At 42.8% G+C, this 22,259-nt stretch overlaps 1 protein-coding gene across 1 annotated transcript in view; it reads left to right on the top strand.

Annotated features, from left to right (window-relative positions):
- Nucleotides 1-22,259, top strand: part of sorcs3b (sortilin related VPS10 domain containing receptor 3b) — a 59,336-nt gene that overhangs the window by 27,037 nt on the left and 10,040 nt on the right. Inside the window, exons 3-20 of the mRNA XM_058058274.1 lie at nt 1,922-2,021; nt 2,142-2,300; nt 2,412-2,485; nt 5,047-5,111; nt 7,440-7,558; nt 10,697-10,786; nt 10,927-11,106; nt 12,016-12,162; nt 13,333-13,435; nt 15,101-15,177; nt 15,274-15,365; nt 15,994-16,101; nt 17,543-17,660; nt 17,825-17,958; nt 18,444-18,557; nt 19,787-19,976; nt 21,728-21,914; nt 22,060-22,193. Of these exons, the coding sequence (XP_057914257.1) occupies nt 1,922-2,021; nt 2,142-2,300; nt 2,412-2,485; nt 5,047-5,111; nt 7,440-7,558; nt 10,697-10,786; nt 10,927-11,106; nt 12,016-12,162; nt 13,333-13,435; nt 15,101-15,177; nt 15,274-15,365; nt 15,994-16,101; nt 17,543-17,660; nt 17,825-17,958; nt 18,444-18,557; nt 19,787-19,976; nt 21,728-21,914; nt 22,060-22,193 (2,191 nt within the window). The remainder of the gene's footprint in view (nt 1-1,921; nt 2,022-2,141; nt 2,301-2,411; nt 2,486-5,046; nt 5,112-7,439; nt 7,559-10,696; nt 10,787-10,926; nt 11,107-12,015; nt 12,163-13,332; nt 13,436-15,100; nt 15,178-15,273; nt 15,366-15,993; nt 16,102-17,542; nt 17,661-17,824; nt 17,959-18,443; nt 18,558-19,786; nt 19,977-21,727; nt 21,915-22,059; nt 22,194-22,259) is intronic.

The following is a 22,259-nucleotide window of genomic DNA, read 5'->3' as shown; positions in this document are numbered from 1 at the left end:
GTTGGGATGACAAACACGTTTACCCTTGTCATGGACGCGTGCACATGCGAGGGACACGTGGGAGAAGTATGTTGGCACGCCGGGGTCTTTAGCTACCGACGTACTGCCTGAGCGAAAAATGCCAAAAAAGCCAATTTGCTGTGTTTTACATCATTTCTTCCTGTGGGAACACTAAAGACCGAGCTAACATTAGTTGTTAGCCACTAGCTAGTGAGCCCCCTGAGTTAACTTCTTTTTACACTTACGTGGGGCAGTGACTGTGACATTTATTACGGCCAATTAATTAACCATTAAAGCGTTTAAAGGTTGTTTTATTGCTTTAACGTATTCATGTGACAATGGTAATTAGTTTTTACGCTTGGAACGAAACCTGTTCAGTCAATAAAGTTGGATTGATGAAGACGGCTGGAATCATGGGTTGATTAACATCCAACTTTCTCGTCTTCATGCGGCCCATTTGTGGCAATGTTATGGAACAGTAAAATTAAAAACAGCAGCAATTTTATTGCAATAAAGTCATAATATTAAGAGAAAAATGTTCTAACGGTCTAACTAGAAAAAGTCATTTTTTACTCAGGATAGAATAGTTGAAATATTACAGAACTGGGGCGGCACGGCGGTCGAGTGGTTAGCACCCAGGCCTCACAGCTAGGAGACCAGGGTTCAATTCTCTGTGTGGAGTTTGCATGTTCTCCCCATGCATGCGTGGGTTTTCTCCGGGTACTCCGGTTTCCTCCCACATTCCAAAAACATGCTAGGTTAATTAGCGACTCCAAATTGTCCATAGGTATGAATGTGAGTGTGAATGGTTGTTTGTCTATATGTGCCCTGTGATTGGCTGGCCACCAGTCCAGGGTGGACCCCGCCTCTTGCCTAAAGACAGATGGGATAGGCTCCAGCACCCCCGCCACCCTCGTGAGGAAAAGCAGTAGAAAATGAATGAATGAATGAACAAATGTTTTTTTGCCTCTCTCTCCAAGTCAGCTGGGATAGGCTCCAGCACCCCCGCAACCCTCATTTGGAAAAGCAGTAGAAAATGAATGAATGAATGTTTTTTGCCTCTCTCCCCAAGTAAGCTGGGATAGGCTCCAGCACCCCCGCGACCCACGTGAGGAAAAGCAGTAGAAAATGAATGAATGAATGAATGTTTTTTTGCCCCTCTCCCCAAGTCAGCTGGGATAGGCTCCAGCACCCCCACACCCCTTGTGAGGAAAAGCAGTAGAAAATGAATGAATGAATGTTTTTTGCCTCTCTCGCCAAGTCAACTGGGATAGGCTCCAGCACCCCCGCGACCCACGTGAGGAAAAGCAGTAGAAAATGAATGAATGTTTTTTTGCCTCTCTCCCCAAGTAAGCTGGGATAGGCTCCAGCACCCCCACGACCCTCGTGAGGAAAAGCAGTAGAAAATGAATGGATGAATGTTTTTTGCCTCTCTCTCCAAGTCAGCTGGGATAGGCTCCAGCACCCCCACCACCCTCGTGAGGAAAAGCAGTAGAAAATGAATGAATGAACAAATGTTTTTTTGTCTCTCTCTCCAAGTCAGCTGGGATAGGTTCCAGCACCCCCGTGACCCTCGTGAGGAAAAGCAGTAGAAAATGAATGAATTAATGTTTTTTTTTTGCCTCTCTCCTCAAGTCAGCTGGGATAGGCTCCAGCAGATGGTCCTTGATGGAGATAAGCCGTATAGAAAATGGACGGATGTCAACATGACAAACAAACAAAACAACAAATGAAGCTGAAATGTTTGGAAAACTTACGACAATAAAGTGAAAATATTATGGGTGTAAAGCCATAATTACCAGAAGAATATTCACAAATTGGCCAACTAAAAAAAACGAAACATTAGCAATGTAAAAAAAAACAGCAGCTATACCTTTAAGTGACGTCCCAGAAATGCTCATTTCTGTATTTTTGCGCACAGGTCGAGCGATTACGGAAGCACCTACACCAAACTCAATGACAAGGTGGGCTCCAGGACCGTCCTGAGCTATCTCTACGTGTGTCCCACCAACAAACAGAAGGTCAGCTCATCTTTTTTTTTTTATTGCTTTAAGCTCTCCGTCAAAACTCTGACATCCACTGACAGTTCCTCCCAATTGCTGTGGGTCTCCTTCCTAATGCCACATCCCTCTGTACTTTAGATAATGATGCTCAGCGACCCGGAGGTGGAGAGCGCCGTTCTCATCAGTTCGGATGAGGGGGCAAGCTTTGAGAAGCATCCCATTAGCTTCAACATCCTCAGCCTGCTCTTCCACCCGGCGCAGGAGAACTGGATCCTGGCCTACAGCCACGACAGCAAGGTGGGCTTATGGGTAGTGATCTGCTCCCAAAATGACATTGACTGGCTTTAGACGCCGCGGCTGCTCGTTATCTACTCCTCTGCTGTTATTACCGTGCCTATTACCTTGCAGCTGTACAGCTCAATGGACTTTGGGAAGAAGTGGCAGCTTGTGCACGACAACGTGATGCTGGGACGATTCTACTGGTATCGTCGCATACACACACACACACACACACATTTAAATGTGGCTTTGTTGACTGAATAGAAATTTGCCGGAGGTAAAACTTTATACAATTGGCATCCCTGTCGCTTAAAAACTAAATAGAAAAAGTCCACAAAATGGGCAGAACGGTGGTCGAGTGGTTAGCATGTTGGCCACACAGTCAGGAAATCGGGTTTGATTCTCCACGTGCGTGTGTGGATTTTCTCCGGGTACTCCGGTTTCCTCCCACATTCCAAAAACATGCTAGCTTCATTAGCTTCGACTCCAAATTGTCCATAGGTATGAATGTGAGTGTGAATGGTTGTTTGTCTATATGTGCCCTGTGATTGGCTGGCCACCAGTACAGGGTGTACCCCGCTTCTCAACTGAAGTCAGCTGGGATAGGCTCCAGCATATCCGTGACCCTAGTGAGGATAAGGATAATGGAAGGATGGTACAGATGGTACAGGAAGTACAGATACAAATACAATTTAGCAATATTTTACATTCATTCATTCATTTTCTACCGCTTTTCCTCACGAGGGTCGCGGGGGTGCTGGAGCCTATCCCAGCTGTCTTCGGGCGTAAGGCGGGGTACACCCTAGACTGGTCGCCAGCCAATCACAGGGCACATATAGACAAACAACCATTCACACTCACATTCATACCTATGGACAATTTGGAGTGGCCAATTAACCTAGCATGTTTTTGGAATGTGGGAGGAAACCGGAGTACCCGGAGAAAACCCACGCATGCACGGGGAGAACATGCAAACTCCACACAGAGATGCCCGAGGGTGGAATTGAACCCTGGTCTCCTAGCTGTGAGGTCTGTGCGCTAACCCCTAGACCACCGTGCCGCCCATATTTTACATTAAGATGTCAATTTAAACTTGTGTTTTTTTGGCCACCAGATGGCGCTACATTTCCCCATTTGACGCATGCGTCACAATTTCTCACTTTTACTGTTTTATGTCATGACCACCGTGTACCTTTATTGATGGCTTTTGTTTTTTTCAAAGAAAAACAGTCAAATGATGTAAACAAACTTGGCCTTTTCAGGTTTAAAACCCCCCAAATATCATTCATGGGAAAACATGTTTATTGGGCACGAGGGCTGAAACAATAATAACGTCACCCAAATGAAAATGAACTTGATAATATTGCAGGACTTCATATTTCGCCATGTCTGTTGTCCTCGTCTCCCACCTAGCAACAGTCAAGAAGAGATTTCACACTAGTTTGTTCTAAAGAACAACCGCCTGAATGGAGTGAGCCCTCCTGTCAGTCATAGAGGCTCTTTGACTCACTGGGTAGAGGCGGGGCCACTAGCATACACATAGAAGAGTGCAATGTGATATAAGTTATATGAGTAGATATAGTCATTGACCCATTTGAAGGCCTAATAATAATAACAATAATAGTTTGGATTTGTTTTTTTGCATAAAATAATGATGCAGATATTCAAACATATGAATGCATTATATTTTTACAGTATTTTTGGGTACCGAGTATCTCAAATTTTTGCTATATTAAAAAAAAAGAACAATTCATGAAATTTAATATTGCTTCCGATGACTCAATTCAGGAAATCTGTTTTTTTTTTTGTTTGTTTGTTTTTTTACACGTGTATGCGTTTTTTTTTTGGTCATATGATTTCTGGCGTCACTGCGTTTTTTTTCTTTGTTTGTCGAAAAAGTAGTTGTGGTGACCATGAAGGAGTACGATCTGCACACGCATGGTGGACATATGAAATACTGTATCGGTATCTGCACTATTTACGTATGTGGGGTACATCTGCAGCATACAAAAAAATTACGAAACCTACGAAAACCTACGAAGTGTGTACGCTTCTTTTTCAACGTGGAAAAAACACGTACAAAAGTACATAAGAATTTGTTTGAGACGATAAAGAACCTCTGCGGACAGACTACTCAAAAATCTAAAATATTTTGTGCAGACGTAATTCTAAAAGAATAACTTGTTTGAAGTAGAAAAAGTTGAAAAACTGAAATGTGCTATTTTTTACAGCAGTTTTTGGGAAACTGCCGTTTTTAGTCGTGAGGTTTAAAATGCGTGAGTGAATTTAAAGGACGTCTTCAGGGTTTCATTCGCATCACGTCCACTTGAAGGAATGTTTTTTTCCCCCCCCTTCAACAGCCGAGCATGACATCCTGTTTCTGTTATCGCTGTCATTTAGTCGTCTCCAGCCCCTGAATATTGATGCAAGCCTTTTGTTATGATAGCTTGTCACAAATGCTGCTGTGGATTTAGCTGAAAAAACATCGTTTGGAGGACACTTTTATCCATGTGCGTGGACGGCATGTCTTCTTGCACAAACAAGGAGGCAGCCACCTGTAATTGTGTACAACACAAACGGCTCATTTTACATAAGGTGCTTATCTAAAGTGCCGTTTATTCCCCGTTCTTCCTCTTGATGCTTTAGTGAATTGATATTTGATGGCCGCTAGTGCCGTCATACGCTCATTTAGCGCTAAAAACACATTGTTATGGCTTTAACGCCGCAGCTGTGACAACCCTCCATTTTGTCTTCTTCCTCTCAGGGCCGCAACGGGGCTGGACAGAGAGCCGGACGTGGTCCACATCGAGACTCGCATCTCAAAAGGCCGTGAGTACTCGAGGAGCCCACATCATAGAACCACTCGTCTCTCGTTTAGAGCGAGGTCGCGGCAAAATGAGCCCCGCGCCGCTTCTCGGATCGGTCTCTGAAGTCCAGTAAAGTAGAATAGGTGCAGGCGACAAAATGGCGAAAGAGAAATGCGTCCCCCGTGTGTCGGCGTTTGAAGCCGCACGCTGCTCTAATGTTGCAGTCAATGCAATCACAAGCTTTTTCTTCATTGGACGGAGACTCGGGAATCCACATGTGGCTCTAATGTGTTTGTGGTCTGACTCGCCGCAACATCTTTCATTGTGTAGCGCCTTTAATTAACACCCGGGGCCGGCCCGAGACGTTTCAGGGCTCACAGCTCTGGCCTCGCTATTTCAAACATCGATTGAACTACGGCGGAACCTCGATGCTCGTACTCAAATCAGCTGGGCAACCTCTGGTTTAGTCATCATTTTCCACGTAGGAATCGTACAAATTTAATAAGTCAGTTGCAGAGGCAAACTGTTGCCATCATAAAAGTTGACGCAATGGTTACACAAGGTAGGTTACGTAGATACGGTATTGATCCGCAAGGAAGCTCTTTAATGTTTTATTGTTTATTTCTCATTCTTGTTTAAAATCAAGTTAACCACTGCAAAAAAAAAAGTGCAATAGGAGTGCAGTAGGAGGGTTCCGGAAAAGGGGGTTGACTTCACGCGTCATACTTTTCAGAATTATTAATGTTGTAGAAAATAATCATGAACCGGCGTCCTTACAAAAAAAGGTCGGCATATGCTGAAAAACGTAAGACTGCATGCGTTCCGTGTCACGTAGCGTTGTCAACACACACAAGAAACGTACTTTGTCCTGCATTGCCAGCGACAATCAAAACTAGTCTGTAAAACCTTAATAGCTTCAGTTTGACAGATTGACAAAGCCTGTTTAATCATTCCTTTATCAAGCGTATTGTACAGTAAACCTCGGATATATCGGAAATTCGCTCACAACGGACAGATAAAAAAGAACCGATTTTTCTGTAATGCATTTCCAATAAAAATTCATTGCATATATCAGATTTTTTATAACGGATTTCGCCTATTTCGGACAAAATCTCCAGTCCCGTTCCAATGCATTTCCATTAAATTTCCCTCGCATATATCGGATGGCCGCATCGTGGCGCTCCGATTCACCGAATCGTGACAGGCCGCTATACGACGTCATTTGCAGTGTTTGCAGCGTTGCCTGCGCGTCCAGGTACATTGGAAACATAGTCAAGGAAGTGCCTTTTTATAACGGATAAAATCCGATTTACGCATATACCGGATATAAATCCGATATATGCGTAAAACGGACATTTTCCAGTATACGCATATAACGGATTTCGCTTATATCGGACAAAACCAGTGGGAACAATTGAATCCGATATATCCGAGGTTTACTGTATTAGCTTTCCGTCGGACAGTATGTTTTGGCTAACGTTAATTTGAGCGCCATTTTCACCACCAGCCACGTTTTACTGACATCATCATTGTTGTCCATTTTTACTGATGCTAGGGTTAACTTATGACAGAGCAAGTCTTAAGTCTCAAGTCTTGACAGGTCAAGTGAAGTCCTAAGTCATAGGCTTGAAATTTTTTAAATTTTTGAGTCTTTACAAGTCAGAAGCGCCGCTTCGTGTTTACCAAAAAAATGCCATTTTGATCATGAATTTATTCAAATTTATGACCAATGCATGCATTTTGGATTACTGACCCGAGTTGCAAGACCTAGCCACAGAAAAAAAGTGCTGGCATGGCATTGAACATTTAGCAACTGCACAGAAATGTAATCTTAAACCTGATTGGATGTTAACAGATGCATTCAATGAGGCGGATTCTGCGGGAAATCGTGCCGTCTTGCTGAACATGACATAACGATTACATTAGTTGAATATTTTGAAGGGAGACACTAGAGACTAAAGTCCGAGTTAAGTCCTTAGTCACTGATGTCAAAGTCCGAGTCAAGTTGCAAATATTTGGTCATATTGTCGATTCAGGTCCAAAGTCATCTAAATTGCGAGGGAATTCCAAGGCGCCAGACTTTGATTTATGGTACGTGGGTTGCCAAATCCGCACTGACCGACGGTCCTTAAGTCGTGGGGGACCCCTATTGGCCCGGAGGACCTATTTAGTTGAAGTATACAGTACGGGTCACCAAGGTCTGCAGCCATTCTACATCTGCCTTGTAAAGCCGTGATGAACTACAAGCAAACGGAGCACAGACGGTGTATTTTGCATAGCTTCTCCAGTGCCGCTTAAGGCTAAATGGGTGTAATTTACTTCTGATTGATTTCCTTTGGCGTTGTCCCAGGCGCTCAGTACGTGAAGTGCAGAGCCCAGCGGTGCACGGAGGCCAACAGACAGTACCTCTTCCCCGGATACGTGGACACTAACTCCTTGGTGGTGCAGGATGAATATGTTTTCACTCAGGTATGGATTTCAATATATATTATCAATTGGTCCTTTTGGCACCAAGGTCATCTTTTATTACACGAAGTCTGCTTCTGCTGGTGGGAACTTTGCTTTTTTCTATTTTCCGTTAACCAATTCATGTTTTTTTCCATCAAAATCCTCTTAATGGCTTCCTCAAACACACCTGTCCCCCTGTGTGTGTTTTGATTATGTTTTCGTTCATTCATGTCGAGGTGCACTCAGTGTTTCACAAAGAAATGCCTTTTTTTTCTAACCTGAGAGAGAAGGTGGTGAATAGAACGCTCGGTGTCCTTATTGCCAGTCACTTAGTGTTTGACTCCAATTAGACGGCAGCAGTCGGGGCCATTATAGGAATTTAATTTTCCAAATGCCCTCCACGTTCATTGATTTCCCTCAACTGCTGAGCCATTTGCAGTCTCCATACATTCGGTCATGCATGTTACACTAAACTTAATACTGGGAACGTTTGGAAAAAATCCAGTGGAACTGTCCTGGAAAGCTATTTCTGTTGCAAGTCTCAAACATATTTACGTGTTTTTTGAAGTCACAAAGTAACATTCATTCATTCATTTTGTACTACTTTTTCCTCACGAGGGTCGCGGGGGTGCTGGAGTCTATCCCAGCTGTCTTCGGGCGAGAGGTGGGGGTACACCCTGGACTGGTGGCCAGCCAATCACAGGGCACATATAGACAAACAACCATTCACACTCACATTCATACCTATGGACAATTTGGAGTCGCTAATTAAACTAGCATGTTTTTGGAATGTGGGAGGAAGCCGGAGTACCCGGAGAAAACCCACGCATGCACGGGGAGAACATGCAAACTCCACACAAACGTGGCCAAGGGTGGAATTGAACTCGGGTCTCCTAGTTGTGAAGCCTGTGTGCTAGCCACCTGACCGCTGTGCCGCCCTGGCTCGGTATATTTTTCATCAAAATAGTAGTCATGCCAAAATGTTGTGTTGCTGCTGGATGTTCACAGTATCCGAGTGATACTGTCGTGTGGGTGATGGAGCCTATCCCAGCTGTCTTCGGGCGAGAGGCGGGGTACACCTTGGACTGGTGGCCAGCCAATCATAGGGCACATATAGACAAACAACCATTCACACTCATATTCATACCTATGGACAATTTGGAGTCGCTAATTAACCTAGCATGTTTTTGGAATGTGGGAGGAAACCGGAGTACCCGGAGAAAACCCACGCATGCACGGGGAGAACATGCAAACTCCACACAGAGATGGCCGAGGGTGGAATTGAACCCTGGTCTCCTAGCTGTGAGGTCTGCGCGCTAACCACTCGACCGCCGTGCAAAAATAAAATATACTGCATACATATATATCTATAGATACACTTTCAATATGGAATGATGTTGCAGAGACGAAGTGACCCAGTTTGACGTTCAGCACACTTCATTCGTAGATTTGATTGGAATGTCCCCCCCCCCCAAAAAAAAAAAAATAGAAATATGTATATATAGTGCGGTCCAAAAACGGTCATTCGATAAAATGCACAAATTGCGTTTCGCCAAAGATGAGATTGACCAGGCAACGCGGAGGCGGGCCAATATACAACACCAGACTCGGCACCCACCGACGACTTTCTGGTGACTTTCATTGCCGGGGGGCAGTTGGATTTAACTTGACAAAGAGTAATGAGGTTATCGATTGTGGCTACAACGAAATAAGCAGTCTTCAACACCTCCACGGTCCCACGGGAGAGGAGGAACGGCCGAGTGCAACATCCTCAAAAATGTGGCCTCAGAAAAGGCAACTCATTGATTTTCGATAGATTATTCCATTAGCCTCTAATGTAGTGTGTAGGGGGACAAACACCATCCTTCTAGTTGATTAGAAAATAAGCAAGCAGCTCGTGTTGGCCGCCCCTTTAAGTGGATGGGAAAGTGCCAGTGCATTAAGGTCCTCCAGACGCCTTGTGGATAAAGTCAACATCATTTTCAGAGCCTCTTAGCTTTACTAATTGAGATAATGATGAGCGTTTCTGTTGTGCTTGCATTTCATGCGCGCTCTTGCCACCGTTTGGAGGGTTTTTTTTTGGAGAGTCAGTCATGAATTGTGAATAAATACACCTCCTTCAGGAGATGTCTTCAACTCGGCGTTCTCGTTTTGCATCTGGGATGTCAGCAAATTCTCTCACATACGCCTCAATGAAACCTCCCATCCCATTTTATTTTTATCAGACAACCTACATTACGTATGAGAGATAAATAAAAAGTTGTGCTCATGTTGTGTCGGGTTATCCAGTGAAGGCACGAAGACAGTCGCTGTCAAAAGTTTAAGAACGCTACAGCTTCCGGAGTTTTTATTGACACGTTCCACACATGAAAGCGTCTTTGTCTTATTTAAGCATTCTAGCGCATTTTCCGCCACTTCCAACCTGTCAAGTCTGGATCGCACACTTCCTGAACTTCAATTGCCCATCTCCCCTGAATCGCCCCCCAAAAAACAAAAACATCCCATTGTGTTTCGGCGTCGCGTTTGTCAGTTTCCTCCAGGAAACCGATGGAAGTGTCCCCACTGACAAATGGACTTTCTTTACGCACTACTGGGCTTCCGGTAAGGAATTATTGACAATATAATCCTTCAGAGGTTGGCTGTGACGCACTCTGATGTTATTCAGACAGAAAACGTACTTTTTCCAAATGTTCAAAAATCCTTGATTGTATTTGAACACAGCGCATCCCGGGATGCGCGTCTACCTTCTTTTCTTTTGTAGAACCGTAGCAGTTCATTTTCTTGAAATTGAAGGTCAAGTTGTTTGACAAACACTTAATAATAAAATAAAATAAAATAAAATAAAATAAAATAAAATAAAATAAAATAAAATAAAATAAAATAAAATAAAATAAAATAAAATAAAATAAAAATCTTTAAAAAACAATCAGACTTTTGTGACTTAAGTTGAAATTCCAGTTAGAAACCCTTTCCAATTGAAGGTCAAGTTGTTCAAACACTTAATAATACAAACACTTAATAATAAAACTTAATAATAAAATAAAATAAAATAAAATAAAAATCTTTAAAAACAATCAGACTTTTGTGACTTAAGTTGAAATTCCAGTTAGAAACCCTTTCCAATGCAATGATAAAGCTTCTTTGTCTTTCATTACCAAGGTAACCAAGTCCGGACGAGCCAGCTACTATGTGTCCTACATGAGAGAGCCGTTCAAGCGCATGCAGTTACCTAAATATTGTCTGCCAAAGGTAAGCACCATTAGCATAATGCTATTAAAAAAATCATTGTGATCGTTCTCTAATAATAATGATGATAAGTCTGAAAAAAAAAGGTTAAAAAGTAGAAAAAGACTCAAGTCACCCATTGGACAAATGGTCTCTCCGTGTAGGACATGCATATTATCAGCACAGATGAGAAGCAGGTGTTTGCGGCAGTCCAGGAGTGGAACCAGAACCACACTTACAGCTTGTACATCTCTGACTCGCCCGGGGTCTACTTCACCCTTTCACTGGAGAACCTAAGGACCACCAGAGGACCGACTGGAAACCTGCTGGTGGACTTCTACAAGGTATTTACTAACTTTTTCTAGTCCTGTGCATGGATTCATTCGTAGTCATTAATGGAGATGCAATGCGGTTGAATTTATAAAGTAGGACATAATTCATTCAGGGTTGAAGTGGACAGGCATAAAACTGTCATACAAGTGCAAAAAAAGAAGGTAATAGTAATACGTAGTGGTTAGCGTTCTGGACTTTGGAGCCTAATCGGTATTCATCAGGAAGAGCATCCGGAATATAAAGGGCTCAAGCCAAAAACCAGTATGCGGATCAAAAAGATCTGCTGTGGCGACCCCGTAATCAGGGAAAAAGCCGAAAGAAACAAACAAAACTGCAAAGATGCTCTATTGGACAAGAGTACTCCGCTGTTTTTAAAGACGTACTGCAAACAACGTTGTCATTTATCCTCTACATCAGAGCTTCAGCAACGATCTCAAGCTGGAACCCATTAAGTCGCGACCCACTTTTACCGAAGTTTTCATTTACATTTTTAAATGTCATCTTTCGAAACAACAAAGCACATTTTACATCAATTTATTGAAGCATTTTATTAAAGAAATGAGGAACTTAATAGCTGCATGCATATAAATAATGCATAAAATACAATTACACTTTAAATAAAAGGACCACACAATCAGAACTGCCACTTTTAACTATGCAGTGAAAATATATTATGGAGGGAGACTTTAAAAAAATGCTTATTACTTCATCAATTTTTTTAAAAGGCAGGCATCGGTAATTTTTATTGACAAGCTTTTTGCAACCTGCGACAGTAGCAGGAAATACTGCACTGGCAAAATGCTTGAACCTGAACCTCACATGAGCGAGTACTTTGGCGACAGAGGCAAGGAAACACTTCCTCTAAGGAAGAAACCTCAAACAGGACTGAACCGCGGTGTTGTCTTTGCGTGTCTGTGCAGGTGGAGGGAATAAACGGCATGTATCTGGCCAACAAGCTGGTGGATCATCGCGTCAAGACGTTCATCACATACAACAAAGGACAAACGTGGGCTTTGCTGCCGGCTCCTGCCGCCGACGTGGCCGGGAATAATATCCACTGCGTTACGGTGAGGCTTCTCGGCCGCGAGCGAATGGATGCTCTTATTCATGGGAAATGAAGCTTATGACACGTATCATGCATCAAACGCTTCAACCTCATCAGCCGCGCTTTGGAGGTTCTTTGATTTACGGCCCAAATTTGCACAAGGCCGAGAAGAGAGCGGCTCCGCGGCTCGGTTTTACCTTCCCAGCCTCCCTAAATAACCCAACGGATGCGCAGGTGGAATAGTTTTATTATCCGTGTAAGCCACACGGTGTCATTAGGTGTGGTTTTCAGGGGGGGGCAGACTTTCCATTAACCCCGGTGACTTCATTTCACCGAATGTAGTCGCGCCAGGCTAATGAATGTTAGATTACACTGAATTTTATTACGCCGCCATGTTGTGAGCTATTCAACTTATTTGCTCGCTATATTTCAGAGTCCGCATGTCGACAATGGAGTTACTGGATAATTGTGTCCCACTAGGGGTAACGTTCGAGCCATAGTTTACTTACGGCTGAGTCCCGCCTTCTCCTTGCAAATACGTTTTGAAGTTACGCATGAGAAATTTCAAACCATCTGACTTATGGAGTTGAACAATCGGGCTAGCATCTGGTGTATCCATCAGATAGCACAAGCAACACAGTAGGGGGGTGCACGTCTTGTCAAATGTTCCCGTTTTGTATGCAGCAGCTCTCGATTAGGGACGCTGCAAATGCCATTTAGTCGTTGTAAACAATGCACGGCGGTATACATTATGGTTGTCATCCAGTAGTGCGCATATACAGTAGCTGCATCGCGCTGTGTCGCAGAGATGACCCCAATTCTCATCACTGACCTCCGCCTCCGTGCCCCCGCCGTAACCTCATTGGCCTTATTGATGTTCCACAACATTCCGCACCACGAGTGATTTTTCCATTTTTAACGTCGCATCCCGGAGACTTTAATTACACGCTTGTTTGCTTTGAAAAAAAAAAAAAAAACCATAAAAATTAAATGCCCTTCATGTCCTATTTTTTTCTATTGTGTGAAACAAGATGATTGCAACAAAAGTATCTTTTTGTTTCCTCCTTGACAAAATGAGCTCTTCTGTCATTTGAAGGCAGGGCAGCTTCTAATTGCTGGCATCACTGGCATACGGTAATTAACTCAGCGTGTGACGTGTCTTTGTTGTTGTTGGAATTCCTTTCACCGGCAGCCTTTTTGTTCGCTGCATCTTCATCTGGAGATGTCAGAGAATCCCTACACCTCCGGACCCATCACCAGCAAAAAGTCCGTACCCGGAATCATCGTGGCAACAGGTACCGTTACCATTGCAATCACAGTTCTGATTATGTTATGCTGCTTTTTATCGTCGTTTAATGTTATCGGATTTATGGGTATCATAATACCTTATATTGTCCTGATAATTATCGTGCACCATTAGTAAGAGGACTGTTTGCAAAGGTTACACGGCTGCATTGAGGATGCTAACTTTTGAAGGTGTTGCAAGCCTGCTGCCCCCCAGGTAACGCATACATGCACAGGAGCCGTTGCTAAGCGCTGGCGGTATCATTTTGAGCCGGTTGCAAACAGTCCCTTTAATGAGAGTTTGAATTTGAGGTGCTGCAAAATAACACGGCATGCTAGCACAAAACTGAAAAACGTGTGTAAAGGTTTTCAGGACATCTGGGGAGTTGAATCACAGGGTTTGCACATGGACCCGGATGACAAGTAAAATAAGAAGTTAACAACTAATTCAAGACTCAGTAGGTACGTTTCCTAATACAGTAAACCTCGGATATATCGGACTCAGATATATCGGAAATTCGCTCACAACGGACAGATAAAAAAGAACCGATTTTTCTGTAATGCATTTCCAATAAAAATTTATTGCATATATCGGATTTCGCCTATTTCGGACAAAATCTCCAGTCCCGTTCCAATGCATTTCCATTCAATTTCCCTCGCATATATCGGATGGCCGCATCGTGGCGCTCCGATTCGCCGAATCGTGACAGGCCGCTATACGACGTCATTTGCAGCGTTTGCAGCGTTTGCAGCGTTGCCTGCGCGTCCAGGTACATTGGAAACATAGTCAAGGAAGTGCCTTTTTATAACGGATAAAATCCGATTTACGCATATACCGGATATAAATCCGATATATGCGTAAAACGGACATTTTCCGGTATACGCATATAACGGATTTCGCTTATATCGGACAAAACCAGTGGGAACAATTGAATCCGATATATCCGAGGTTTACTGTAATAGGAGCACAATTTTTCTGGAGACCACACCTCAACCTGGGGTAATAGATACAACTGGCTATTAAAAACGCACTAGGTTGCATTCAATGTTAAACATATATGATATGGTTCTCCTAGCCATGAAGGTTTCCGACCTCTGTTATGGATCATGGGTTTTCCCAAGTGTGGAACAATGAGCCCTCCAAGGAAAACGTAATGCAGCTCGGGGCTTCGCTTACTTCCCAAAAACCTGATTTCGGGGGCATATTTTGTTTGGAGTTTTCCTCTCACGGCAGACTCTGTTTACTGGTTTACGATGTAAACTCAAAATTAATTAATTTTGCCTTTAAACATGTTATTGAAGCGAGCTCTGCAGGTTTGAAAAATGTTTTTTTTTTTTCATGCATGTTTACTTTTGAAGTCAATTAAACTGATTGGTTTAGGGCTAAAAAAAAAAAAATTCATTCTCAAATGTTGACCTAATAAACACCAAAATATCACACTGCTTCTTTCTGTCGTGAAGCTTAAACCTCAGGTGGGAATATTAAGCAGCAGAGATTCATTAACGCGTCCTCTGTTAGGGAATGAGGGCATAGAACGATTCACAAAATAATTCAATTTGTTACCAGTTGATGCTGCATTTAAGTGTATTATGTCTTTTGCTGTCAGCCAAGTCCTTTCTCTCTATGTAAATACACCCAGTGTGAAATGAATCTGTTTTTTCCTTTCTTCAACCAGGGAATATCGGAACGGAATTGTCCTCGGCCAACCTTGGAATGTTTATAACGTCTGATGCAGGAAATAGCTGGAGACAGGTGGGCGTGCACACAAAGAAAAAAAATGTTTTCCGACTAAAACTGGTGTTCCATTAGCAGAACTGTTGTGTGTTTTTTTTTTCCTCGACTGCGTAGATATTTGATGAAGAGCACAACATTTGGTTCCTTGACAATGGAGGCGCTCTGCTGGCCGTGTTGCAGGCGCCCACTCCCATTCGACACTTGTGGTGCGTACAGCTACTCAACGCCGGGCTTGGAAATATAAGCTGAAATTACCCGTTCTGATGACTTTTTTTTTTTTTCTCCTATTTTTTTTTATTAGCTAAAGCATGATGAGTATGTTTCAGCCCCGCCGCTTCTCAACTGTCACAATCATTTCCAGCAGAGAGGAGTCGGTTATAGCTCGCTGCTCTCGCTCGGATGTGACGCTTTGAGTGCTTTTATGTAAATCCCGAGTCCAACAAGGTAGAAATAGGAGGCTGCCAATGGCCTCCTAAGTCGCTCATATTGCGGCGGCAGCTTTGTAACACTATCTACTTTGGCGTCCCCACACACGCCAGCCACTGTCAAAAGTGATTAAGCTTCCAGAGAGGTGATTTCCACGCCGCCCAAATCTATTTCTAGTGCTACAACCTCAGTCATATCTCTCTTTTGGCCTGTTTTGTCACCTTCAACAATTTACCTGCGCGGCGGAGGAACATTTATCCTTTTGTTTTGGCTGATCTCACCTTGACAAGCATTCAAGGTGCTTCATTTTGAAAACAAAACCGGTTTATCATATTTCATTTCCCCCCATTTTTCTCGCTGGTTAATGCTCTACTTCTAAATAGTACACTCTTTTTCTTGAACATGAAGGATCAGTCTAGACGAAGGCAAGAAATGGGACCGCCACACTTTCTCGCTGGCTCCTCTCTACGTGGATGGAGTCTTAATGGAGTCTGAGTCGGACAATCACATTATCACGTAAGTAATGGGATGCAATGTCCGGGGGGAATAAACCAAACACACGCAGACCGGGTTTGACCTTACCGCCATGTAAACAAGTACATCTCATATTCACCTGTGACTAAAACTACACACAGACCGACAATTCTCAACTTTACTTGAGCTGTACTATATGTACATTGACTTATTTTATTTTGGTGTATATACACTACCGCTCAAAAGTTTGGGATCACTTGGAAATTTCTTTGGCCAGTCTGAGATATGGCTTTTTCTTGGCAGTCCTGGTACAGTAAACCTCGGATATATCGGATTCAATTGTTCCCACTGGTTTTGTCCGATATAAGCGAAATCCGTTATATGCGTATACCGGAAAATGTCCGTTTCACGCATATATCGGATTTATATCCGGTATATGCGTAAATCGGATTTTAACCGTTATAAAAAGGCACTTCCTTGACTATGTTTCCAATGTACCTGGACGCGCAGGCAACGCTGCAAACGCTGCAAATGACGTCGTATAGCGGCCTGTCACGATTCGGCGAATCGGAGCGCCACGATGCGGCCATCCGATATATGCGAGGGAAATTTAATGGAAATGCATTGGAACGGGACTGGAGATTTTGTCCGAAATAGGCGAAATCCGTTATAAAAAATCCGATATATGCAATGAATTTTTATTTACTGTATGAAGTCCAGCATCCTGAAGTCGCCGCTTCACTGTTGATACTGACACTGGTGTTTGACGGCTACTATTTAGTGGAGGTGCCAGGTGACGACCTGTGAGGCGTTTTTGTCTTAGACTACACACTCTCTGATATTTGTCTGCGGCGTTTTTGTGTCCTTGTTAGACCCAGTTTGTGCTGCTCTCTGAAGGGAGTAGTTAACAGCATGGTAAGAGATTTTAGTTTTAGTTTAGATTTTTAGATGGCTTTTCTAATCATCTGTTAGCCTTATAAAATGATGAACTTGGATTAGCAGCCATACCAGGAGATTGATGCAGAGGACTGACAGTTGTTGATAGTAGGCCTCTATGCAAAAATGTAGCTGGTGCTTTGAAAATTAACTGTTCATGAAATGCATGAAAATGTGTTTTTCTTTGGAAAACAAAGAAATTTGCAAGTGATCCCAAACTTTTGAGCGGTAGTGTATACAGCATATTAGTGTATACAGCATATTAAATAACGAATGAGCCAAATCATTATGTAAAGCGCAGGACGTCGACCATTACTGTCCCGGCCTTTTCGGTTGTTTTTGTTTGTGTGCATCTGCATGTGAAAACGTCCCTTTTGAAAACACATAGACAAATATTCATGTTTTTATCGGTCAATGGGACATTATGATTGAACGGCATGAACGCTAGCTAGCAACAAGTGGCTTTGTCTCCATGATGAAAGCACTTTCTCTACATTCTATACACTCTTATATGGCTTTTATCATTATTATGAGTGTCGTCCTGCAGTTTCTTTGGACACTTCAGTCATCGGTCAGAGTGGCAGCTAATGAAGATAGACTACAAGGGCCTGTTCAGTAGGAGATGCATGGATGGAGATTATCAGACATGGTTCCTGCACAACAAGGTAATAGGAGTATCAGGATGGATAATTCTACAATTATAAAGTAATCCCTTCTGGACAGTTTTCGTGGCGACAGCTTGCTTGCTTTGTCACTGTCAACACAACAGCGCGAGTGAAAATGAATCACCTGTTCTATCCTTTTTTTTTTTTTTTTTTTTTTTTTAAAGGGTGAGATGTGTGTGATGGGTGAGAAGCAGACCTATATGAAGCGCCGACCCGGAAACCGCTGCATGCTGGCCCAGGACTATTCCAGAATCTATTCATCCGAGCCGTGCCAATGCACCACCTACGACTTTGAGTGGTGAGCACTTCCTTCCCCTCCTTAAATAGTTTCCTAAGTTGTGGCTAATTGCTTTCATGACATGTTTTGCAAAGAGACTGGGTTATCAAGTGGACCCTAATTAAAGACAGAAGGACCAGTTTGCATGCATTAATACAGTAAAAGATTACAGCCAGTGTGACTGTGTTCTTTCACTTTAATTATAGCCATTGTAGTCAGAGCTTCAGAACGTTCCATCATTACATTTGCATAATGTCAGAAAACTTATTAGAATTCAATTAATAATAAATTGGTCAATTAATTTTACATATCTTTTATCCGTCTGTCAAATATTCTCTTTGATCGAGCTTGTCTGACAATCTTGTCGCTATTTATGGTTAAAATATGCCGTTTGGCACCAACATTGCCGCCGCTATAAAAAGTTTCCTAATTAAGTTTATTATATTTGATTTGCCTTGTGGATTGTTGTAGAAATGTTTTGTGGTGGGGGGGTGGGCGTTTTGCAGTGACTACGGCTGGGAACGCCGCACGGATGGAAAGTGCTCTCCAGCTTTTTGGTTTAATCCAAACAGCGCGGCTAAAAGCTGCAGCACGGGACAGAGCTTCCTCAACAGCACAGGGTAAGTGGCCCCCCATGTTCGTCCATCAAAAAAAAAAAAAAAAAAAAACGATATCGTTCTGTCCCACTTTATGTGTTAAGCTGATTCGGGAACTGGGAATGAAAGCCTGGTGTTGCCAAGAAGGACTGAGAACCTGAAACTGGATGTCATTTCCATGTTGGCAATACCGTCGATTTCATCATTCGAGAACCTGCACCTTTATGGATTTTTGACCGGATAAAAAAAAATTATCTGAAAAAATAGTTTTTTGCCTCAATAAGTCAGTAAAAAATGTATAAATAATAATGGACAAATGTGTGCTAATATAACTGAAATGTATAGCATAGGTTTGGGGTGGATATCGCAATTACTTACCGATTTCCGCATCATGCCAATTAGGGGTGCGACAAAATATACATTTTGTCCCTCGTTTATCGTGGTTTCCGCAAAATAGGACTCAATATTAATAAATGAAATATTTTCAGAGTTAGAGCATAGAAAACCTCTTTAAATAGCACCCCTATAGTTTACACTTTCCTCTTGTATGACCCAATATAGCCATCTTTGATATAAATAAGATAAACAGTGTACTTCTTAGTGGCTATTGTCTCATCAATGTAGCGTTACTGACACCTAGAGACCAGTATACTAGAATACTATTTTACTGCAGCTGTATGAATATGTACAATTTGATGAACTCATTCAATCACTGCCATTTTTCAAAATTCAACCCCTGATTTGACTGATTTTTCAAGACATGTATACGGTTCTATCGATATGAACATAGAACCTACCAAAAGACAGATTTGACTCTCACCTTTCAGCGGAAAAGTTTCTACTTTTTTCCACACTTTAGTAATCTGCATTCAAACATACTAGGTACGTTTCTGGAAGAAAAACAGCCATTTCAGGCATAACCTTCACTTAGACTCATTTTTCCCCCAACTATATCAACATAACCAATACAGAAAAGGCTGGTTTTAATTTATTTACAAATATAAAACCATGAACTATTCACATTTGGAATTAAAGTGTGTGTATGTCTTGGAAAAAGAGGTTTGATTTGCTCTGATGAATTCAAACTTTCTAGTGGGAGTCCCAAAACTTGATTCTCTGTAGAGTTTCTAGGGATTCTCCACCAGAAATTTACAGGGGAAAATTATTTGGGATAAAGGTCAATCAATCAACCAGATCTCCAGCCATCTTGAGTTCAACTTGTTTCTAAGTTTTGCAAATGTTTGCTTCAAAAGGTACCGTAAGGTTTTGTCCAATAACTGCAAAGAATCCGGACGGAACGTGTACTCTCCCAGACGCCAGGCGTGCCGTCCCAGACCACCCAGAGGCCTCCGCTTGACCACGGGCGGAAGCAGCGGCGGCGGCGGCGGCGAGCTGAGTGCTCGCGTAGGAAGCAACGTGACGTTCATGATCCACCTTGAAGAAGTAAGTCCCCCACCCGGCCAATCTAGCGTACATTACAAGACAACAACGATGCCTCCGTGTTTGGCGTATTGCCTAATGTTAGTCAGGCATGCTGACAAGTTGTAATTACCACATGGTAGCTAATTAGTATCTCCGATTAGCATCGCTAATTATGCTATGCACAGTGTAGCTCGGGATGATGATGTTTGAGTTAATCAGGTCAAATCAGAGCAGCATCGCGGTTCCTGGAAGGCGCCCGGAAAGGAACATAACTTTTAGAACTGCTAGATAATAAAGCAAAAACATGCGTGGGAAAGGGAGGTGGAGCGACGCTATTTATAACTCGTGTGCCCGAGCCACCATACGTCCCTCTTTATTCATATTCACCAATGAGACGGCTTTAACGTGCACGTAAGGAAGATTAAGTCCTTCACATTTATGCATCCTGGCAGATTAAATAGATAGAAACGCCTTGAAGCAAACACACCAACGGTTGTAAATGAGAGCAAAAACAACTTGTAGTAATTATCTCAGTGAAGGTCGTTGTGGATTGATGAGGCATAATTAACCATACCTGTGCACATGGTAACGACATACAGACATTACGTCTTTGCCTTTCATTGATGTTTATATATGTGAGATCCTTCCGGCATAGTTTTTCACATTGGTAGTATTAGTACATTTCAATGTACAGTATTTATTAGCATTATTGGAAACTTTGATATTCTATTACCAGTCAACCTGAATAATACAATACAATAGTGGCGCCATTGTACGAGTAATTATTGTATTATTTTTGTACGAGTGCAATTGTACGAGTAATTATTGTATTATTATTGTAATAAGAATGTTGATTCAAGTCAGGCTGCACGGTGGACGAGTGGTTAGCATGTAAACCTCGCAGCTAGGAGACCCGAGTTCAATTCCTCTGCCATCTCTGTGTGGAGTTTGCATGTTCTCACCATGCACGCGTGGGTTTTCTTTTATCCGGGTACTCCGGTTTCCTCCCACATTCCAAAAACATGCTAGGTTAATTAGCGACTCCAAATTGTCCATAGGTATGAATGAGTGTGAATGGTTGTTTGTCTATATGTGCCCTGTAATTGGCTGGCCACCAGTCCAGTCCTCCCCTGAAGACAGCTGGGATAGGCTCCAGCACCCCCCACGACCCTCGTGAGGATAAGCGGTAGATGAATAAATGAATGATTCAAGTTTGTGTGGTCTCTAGTGGAAAAGATCCACACAGCAAAGCCAGCATGTTCTTCCATCTTACTTCCTGCTATATCCAACTTTTTGATTTTTATTTGATAAAGATGTTTTCCTTCCAGCAGAATGCATTTTTTTTAGTTTGTTTGTGTTCAATGTGAAAATTTTACCAACAGACTTTTATCCAAAGACAGTCCCGAGAAACACTGTTGACGGGGACTTGTGTGAATTTTGCGGAATAACTAGGACACCGCCTCGAGAGGGGAAGTCACTGTTGAATTTTGTGTATTATTTTTTTTAAGGGAATATTATTACTGACTAATTTGAAGGGGAAATATTTCTGTATTTGTGGTGAAAGACACATTGAGACACTTGTTACCTTTTGTAGTTTACTTTAATTTTCTCACTTGATTGCCTGTCATCTTCCATTGGTGAGCAGCTCCAAAACATTTGTGACACACCTTATAGCGCTGCTCGGAACCAGCACTTTAGCATTGGACGCCTTTTATTACAAGCCTGAGCCGTTGTGACAGGTGTTGTTGTTTTTCCACTCTCCCCGTCCGCAGGGAGACTCGCTGAGGACCAGCATCCAGCTGGACTTCGGGGACGGAATCCGGATCACTTACTCCAACCTGAGCCGAGCCGACGACGGCATCAAGCACATCTACAGAGCGACCGGGATTTACCGCGTGACCGCCTCGGCTGAGAACAGTCAAGGATCTGACAGCTGCACGCTCTTCTTACACATCACCAGTACGCAGGCTCGTTGTCTCTCCTGACATGTTTATGTGCAGCGGGCAACTAATGAATACGAATCCGACCTCCATTACTGCAATAACATTTATGCAATAATCAGTGTTTGCACCGACAGTTTAGCATGTGTGCGTTCCTGCCGCAGGTCCAGTGGAGCGTGTTTATCTCTCTGCCCCCATTATGGCCGTCAGGGGGAAGGAGACCAACCTGACTGCGGTGGTTTGGCCGAGTCACATCAGAACCTTGACCTTCTTCTGGTGGATTGCCAATAGCTCCGAGGTGAGAGGTTCCTGCAGTTCGTGCAGTGAGGCTTTCAAGTGGTTGTTGAAGTGGTTGTCCCGTCGC

The sequence above is a fragment of the Doryrhamphus excisus genome, chromosome 20 (genome assembly GCF_030265055.1).
Source record: "Doryrhamphus excisus isolate RoL2022-K1 chromosome 20, RoL_Dexc_1.0, whole genome shotgun sequence".
NCBI classification, from domain to species: Eukaryota; Metazoa; Chordata; class Actinopteri; order Syngnathiformes; family Syngnathidae; genus Doryrhamphus; species Doryrhamphus excisus.
This window is presented reverse-complemented; position numbering and strand designations above follow the sequence as displayed.